General features: G+C 38.8%; 1 protein-coding gene across 1 annotated transcript in view; it reads right to left on the reverse strand.

Moving 5' to 3' along the window:
• Positions 1 to 6,966, reverse strand: part of LOC140536517 (F-BAR and double SH3 domains protein 2) — a 29,095-nt gene extending 22,129 nt beyond the window's left edge. The window contains exons 1-3 of the mRNA XM_072658373.1: positions 6,662 to 6,966; positions 4,650 to 4,747; positions 1,644 to 1,689 (exon numbers count right to left, since the gene is read on the reverse strand). Of these exons, the coding sequence (XP_072514474.1) occupies positions 1,644 to 1,689; positions 4,650 to 4,747; positions 6,662 to 6,682 (165 nt within the window). The 5' untranslated portion in view covers positions 6,683 to 6,966. The remainder of the gene's footprint in view (positions 1 to 1,643; positions 1,690 to 4,649; positions 4,748 to 6,661) is intronic.
• Between the last annotated feature and the right edge of the window lie 526 nt (positions 6,967 to 7,492).

Consider the following 7,492-nt stretch of genomic DNA (forward strand, 5'->3'; position numbering starts at 1 on the left):
CGCATGTGGTAGCCAGACCCGTCCGAGACAAATGAGAACGGAAAGACGAAATGAAAGTCAAAACATTTGGCTTGCATCAAACTGAGCAAAAGCTAAAACACAGACATTTCTCTGGTATTCTGAAGCAAAACAGCTTTTCTTGCACTTTCAACCTCTAAACAGTTTTCTGCTCTTGCAGCGGCTCCCAACACCAGACGGGCAGAATCCTACCGTGAGGCCAACAGGTCGCAAATGCACTCACACTATATACTGGAGCCGCACAATAGAAGATAAAATGCTAATCACGACCTTATACTGCTCAATATATTAATAATAAAAGTACACACAATCGTTCAGATGATTTAGGAACATAAATGGTCTTCGCTCAACGTTTTTTCTTAAATCACAGACATGAAGTCTCATGAACAGTGAATAAAGCGTAGAAAAGAAACTACGGTCCAGAAGCCAGTCCCACTGTAGTGCATTCGGGCAGCATCATTCCAAGGAGAAACCTTCAGTGATTTTAACACGAGACTACAAGGCAGGGTAACTGCTACTGAGTTTAACAACTTTGTTAAAATTTAAGTGACAGACCCCACATTCATCACAAATAGGGTTGCAACGGTACAAGATTTTCACAATATGATAACCGTCTCTGAAAATATCACGATTTTACAGCACGTTTTTTCACAACTCTTCCACTTCTGGTTCTTCTTCTTCTTATTATTTTATAATGGGTTACGTTAAAGAAATAAAAAGGATGTTGTTATTTTTTTGGTTAAACGAATGCTTTACTGTTCTTAAAACCTGAAACAACGTATTAATGAAATTACATGTAAAATGTCTCACTTTTAAAATAAACCAATCAATAAATAAGAAAGCTGCATTTGAGGTGGAGCTCTTTTTCCAGTTGTTATTACTATTTTTATTACAGATTAATCTACTGATTAATTTCTCCACTAGTCGGCCGATTGTTTGGTTTTTAAACTCTGAAAATAGTAAGAAATTGGGATTTTGGAAAGGTGGAAGGTCGGAAATTGGGAAGGTGGGATTCTCTGTTGGGTTGCATTTGTTTCAGTACTGGTATTAAGCAAATGTACCACAAACTGGTATTAAGCAAATGTACCACTGCAACCACTGCAAGAATTAATATGGTGCCATAATGGTGCTCAGTGCTTGGACCCCAATTGGTTGTCACAAAATGTGGCTATTTGTTTATTTATAATATTTGTCTTAGTTCTGATTGGTCCACAAACAGAGAAACACTATCTATTTGCTGAGTGAATAATTCTCTGCTTGTAAACTCATTAAATCTACTTCACCACACAAATGGTATTTTCAACATTAAAAACTGAATAATGTGCAAATGTACAAAGTAAAAGCCAAAATATTACAATTCTAATTAAAATACAATGTATTATGTTATCCCACATACAGAAAGCATACAGCATTTCTAGTATGATAAGCAGCCAGTCTCAGTCCGTTTCCATCAATTAATTATTTTTTAGGCTGCCTTGGAAATACCAGCACACTTATGCTTTCCAGTACACAGAACAATTCGCCATGACGTAAGCGGTACTCTGGGAATCGCGTGCAAATGATATGAAAATGAGTAAACTACACTCTTTCAGATGCAAATCTGGTAAGGGTGCAGGGAGACTTACCTGAGCGTAGTCCTTTTCTATAACTGCCTTCTTCTGACTGTACGTTCTGCAGGTAAAACACACATAGAGGAGGCCAAATTAGTACTGAATCTGCATAAACGTTATAGAGTTTTGACCCTGAAGAAAAGTGTTTAAATTACATTAAATTTACATACCAAATTACATGAAAGTAATCAACTGTGTCGGGAAGCCGATAAGCATGCCAGTAACAAAGTCCAGACAGCTGATTGGCTGTCTAAATTACATTCTCTGTGCCTCAGGGCTGTGTTTTGGCAAGAACCTGACGATATGATGTATCCTGATACAGGACTTACAATTTACTATACAGCAATACATTGCGATACTGTAAGCACAACAATACAATAAAACAATACAACAAAACAATATCCTGCAATTTTTAGAAAAAGAAAAAAAACTGACGCAGCAGAAAGTCCACACCATCATATCACAGAGGGATCTGAAGACACTATCTGCCACTAATCTTTGCATGTAGACTATTAATTAAAAATCAATACTGTGTTTTTGAGAATCAACAACAGTATTGCAAAACAGAGTATCGTGATAAATCAATATATCATTGTTTTCTCACAACCCTAGTGGGCATGTTATCGTCATCAGTGCTTCTTGATTAATTTGTTAATTCCTTGCAGTCAGTATATATACCTACGTCCATCAGCTCACACCCATTTCTGGTTTAAGACACACTCATTTACGATTTAACTTCTTAAGTTAAAGAGTATCGCTGAGGAATCGCATCGCATTCTGAACAGTTTGTTTTGAGGAAAGTGAAAACGAGCCTGGATCAGCAAGTGGCTGAACTGCATTATCATTCCGCCCTGACCTCAGCCGAGAGCTATGGACCAGAGGATTACATCACTGCAGAGCTGCACAGTGTGATCTACATGTCTTACTAACAGTGTCAATGAGGTGTGAAAACTGAACTCCTCCCTAACCCTTGTAGGTGGAATATGTGCTCCTGCAAGCCTGCGTGCATGTGGGTGTATGTATGTGAGTGTGTGTGTGTCTTCATACATTTTCAGGACAGAAATGTCAGAAATGTATAAAACCAGGGCAGAAGTACACAATTAAGGAATGTCTTTGGCTTAGAAAAGCCATTTCTAAACAACAGTAGATTCAAATAATTTTACACAAGTTATTATCGGGAGGTGCAGACACTTCGCCAACGTCGGCAAGAACACTTAAGGTGTCACCCTCTGTCCAAGAAAGAAGTCCCTGCTCTACAGCTGTACAGTCAGATGGGACAAGGATTGAGTCCAGAGGTCTGCTTACAGGAATAAAGGTAGGCATTCAACTCCAAAAACCAGCTGTTAAGCATGGTGGTGGTAACATCACACTCTGGGACAGTTCTGCTGCCAGTGGAAGTGGTACAAGTGGATGGAATAATGAAGACGGAGGGCTGCTTTCCATAAGCTAGATGAACAGAACATGGACACAGTGGCGTGTTCCAACAGGACAACGACCCCAAATACATCAATGATAGTTGTGGGTTGGATAAAGATGGCTAGCATCAAGCTTTTGGACTGAGTTTCCCAAGTACTGACCTCAACCCTATAAAAAATATGTGGATTATGCCTAAAAGTCGGGTCTACCAAGAAGAGTGGCCAATTGTCCCAACCAAATATTTTCCAGAATCTTGTTGATGGCTACCAAAAGCACCTGGTCAAGGTACAACTTGCTAATAGACATTTGGCCAAATACCAAATGTATTATAGTTACACTTTTGGCCTTATATTGATAAAAAAGGTTTGAATGTATGCACCCTTTTCTAAGATGGATGATAGAAAATCAAACAAAATGTGAATGGGAGTAACTCAGACGGGTTTCACAAACTCTGAGGTACTCCCAAAGGAGCCCAAGGTGTTTTAAGACCAACAGATCATTGACTGGGCTTGTCTGAGGCAGCCACACGGCACACTTTTGCCTCCAATGATAAATGTATAGCACAGGGGCATAAAATCACATTGCACAACATGCAGGTACATTTCAACACACCTACAATAACTTCAGACAGCGTATAGCAGCTATTAGCATCCGGATCTCTAAAGGGGTTCAATAATAAAATATATAAATCCAGTTTAATATAAATCCAAACAAAACAGAAACTAAATATATCAGACGTTTGCCCTTATATGTTAATCATATAATTGAGCTACGTCAAAGTTGCACTCATTGCTGACATAGAGGTGCAAATGCACACACATACAGTTTGTCTATTCCCCATAGAGACTGCAATCGTCCAAAATCTTTTGGAAAGCCTTCTTCCCTGGACAGTAGAGACAGTTACTCCAACAAAAGCAGGATAAACTCTTTTTAATACCCTTAATTTCATAAGAAAACAATGAATGAGCAGGTGTCCCATTACTTTATCCATATACTCTATTACTTTCATGGTCATTACTGGATAATAAGCCTTAAGATTAATAATTAATAACTGTGTAATAACCCAGAGTTTAAGGGCAGCTATTGATCTCTACATAGTTCTGATGCAATTAAATACAGACAGGTTTAAAGTATTATTAATGATTAGGGCACCATCTTAATCTGACGTGACCTGCCATGAGCTACACCCATTCATGGATGACATTCATCTGACAACATTTTGAACTCATAACTTTCCGCCAACAGGACAAGATCTTTGGTGTTTGGCGGGCAATCGAAATATAAGATAACACTTGTTATGACAAGTCATAATACCCAAATAAAAATGTATTAAATTTAATTTTTTATTTTAGTTTAAGAAGTGCAATGGAGACCTGACAGACCTATCAGTCAATAAAGCACAGCTGAAGTCACAAATTTAAATACACACTTATTGCATGTCAATTCCAGCCACAAAGAATATTCATATCGGTCATGCATTCATGTAAAAATGTAAAATCATGCTAATCTTAATGTCATTTATTTACATAAAGTCATTTTGCACCATTTCAATTGCTCTGATCAGATGTGCAGTCCAAATACCCTGATGGTGGTGTTCTCTCTTACCTCAGGTCTTCCAGAAGGTCACAGTCGGTCTGATGTTTCACATTGAGCCTGCTCAACTGCTCTGCATGTGTGTGCTTCAGCTCCTGGCTAACTTTCACCTGCAGCACAGTTTGGATATACATTTACTCCATAGGTCTACATACAGCATACTCCCATTTCAACACTGCTTCGCAGCACTTCCTACCCATAATCACACAAATGTTCCCCACAGGGCTCCTGAAGTGAGACATTCCAGCTGTGTGGCTGCATACAACACTAACCCACAGAGCCAAGATGATGATCTCCCTACTTCAAACATAGTAATTGGCCAGGACATGTCTGCCGTTCAAAGTTTCTCTAAAGCTTCTCTAAGTCATGCCTGGCAGATATGAGGCTAATGGACACAGAAAACTACCTAAACTAAAGAAACCTTATCCTTGATAAGTTTCCTCCTCTAATAACCTTAGTCTTGCCTTATTTACACTGTAATAAAATTAGTCTGCATGGAGAAGTTTTAGATGTAGTTGTTTGAAGAAGACACGTTTGGTGTCTGAAGATTCTTCATTTTCATAAATATAGCAACTACATCTAAAACGTCAAGACGTTCCTTCAAAAGCATCATGCAGACTAATTTTATTACAATGTAAATAAGGCAAGAATAAGGCTATTAGAGGAGCAAAAATAATATAAGATAAGGCTGTTAACACAGACAAAAGAAGAGACATAAGAAAACTGCTTATTAGAAAGGTTTTCTGCAAGATTTCGCAGACTCTGGAGGGGTGGTGCACTGTTCTACTGTGCAGCAACACCTGCACTAATATGACTCGGACCTTCAAGGAGAAGAGGAGAGAGTCACCAGAAGAAAAGGTGTCCTGAGACCTCACCAAAACATCCAGTGTCAGAAAGATTCGCAAAAAAACAAAGGAAATCTCTGTCAAACTCTAGTTTGGGTTCGTCTAGTATATTAGCCTCGCAGCTCCGGCACCAGCAAAACCAGGAAACCTCAGACGCCAAACACTTCACACTACTTCTGAAGACTTGAAGACTTTACTAAGATGTTATTACACTGTTATTCTTGAATAAATTAGCAGAGCACCTTTATTCAAGAATAACTGATCAAATGAGGCAAGGGAAAAGCACATGCATGCACACGTCCAGTGTTTTACAATCAGGACTACACTTTTATCACTGAAGTGATGAAGATGGTAACACCTCATCCTACTTTCACTCCAGTCTGTAGAGGTTTACCTACACTAATACAGCTGTGAATGTGTGGATTCAGTTCTGGCTCTTTCCCTATACCTATTAACCTCAAGCTCATTTAGCTAGTAAAAACACTGCAATGGTAAATGGTGATGTAATGTAATGTCTATTTAGACTTGTGCTCATTTGGGTTTAGCTAGACTTTTTTTTTTTTTTTTTTTTTTTTTGCAGGTTTACAGATTAAAAGTCCCTCTACAAGTTAAAAGTAAGGTTAATTATAACACTGACAACAACAACAACAACAAGGCTTATTTTTAATGCGCATTTTAAGCGCATCTTTTTTTTTTTTACCGGGGTTTTACAATTAGTAAAGGAGCTAATAAAATAAATATAATTATATAAATGGCGTAAAAGCAAGTAATAATAAAAAAATAAAATATATTAATAGAGTAATAGCAATAACAGCTAGCTAATTAAAAATAAAAACTATAAAAAAAAAAAAACAGTGCATAAATATAAAAATAGCTTGCTATATATATTTGTAGCTATTTTAGCTTTAGTTTATCCAAGTATTTGCTTAATTATGGGACCTGAACATGAAGGTTAGCGGACACTGGAGCCACTGTAATTCTGCGGGGAGAAAACGTTAGCTAGCAATAACATGTAGCCCCCCTTTACCCCCCCCCCCCCCCCCCAAACCTCGACAAACTGCACTTTTACTGTGTTTTCAATCAAATTCAGCACTTTTCAGATAAACTTTACCCTAAATTCCACATTAATGCATAAATAAAGAGTTTTGATACGAGAGAGAGGCGTAGGGGCAGTTTTACCTTCCTTGGCGGAGGCTGCATGTTTACAACAACAGTCCCGAGAAAAGTCCGAGAAAAAGAGCCGAGCACATCTGCACCTCCTCCGGCTCCACTGAAATAAACGGTCCGGGGGGGGTGAAAAGCGTGTGTAGGCGGTGTTCAGGGTGTCTGGAGAAGTTTACAAAGCCATATCGAGCCTCCAAAAACACCCTTTTTCCACTTATGCTGGTGCAGGCGAAAAGGAAAAGTGCAGCCCCAACTTTGTGAGCTGTGTGGGAATTGAACGGGGTTTCCGGATGGGGGGCAACTCGAACCAGAGCGCTGGATTTGTTCCCCACCCGTATTCAGGAAAGTCCCGCCTCCTCACGCTGTGATTGGCTGTAACGAAGCCGCGATCTGAATATGATTGGCTATTGGTTTGTACGCTAGAGCTGTCCGCGTATCAGCGGCCCGCTTTGGAGTACGAACTCCTGACCAATCCTGGCATAGGAGGGCGGGACATACCCGAAAAGAGGTGGGAATAAAGGAGCAAGAATGAGAGGTTTTATAGGGGCTTTGTTGGAGAGTGCCGCAGCAAAGTGTCGCCCCCCAGTGGCGCAAATGTCTTCATGCTGTGGAGCGTGTGTTCAATTTTTAACTGTTTAATTCCTGGAAATAATGATTATAAGCTAATGATTAGGGGCCCAGAAGAATATTCATTTAATATATATATATATATATATATATATATATATATATATAATTTTCTTTATCCTTTTCTTGATAAAAATATAAAAATAGTTCATTTCCATCCATGCATACAATTTATGACTGACGTGGGTCTTAAGCATCCGGGTAAGATGTCACTTAAAT

Source organism: Salminus brasiliensis, chromosome 16, assembly GCF_030463535.1.
Source record: "Salminus brasiliensis chromosome 16, fSalBra1.hap2, whole genome shotgun sequence".
In the NCBI taxonomy this organism is placed as follows: Eukaryota; Metazoa; Chordata; class Actinopteri; order Characiformes; family Bryconidae; genus Salminus; species Salminus brasiliensis.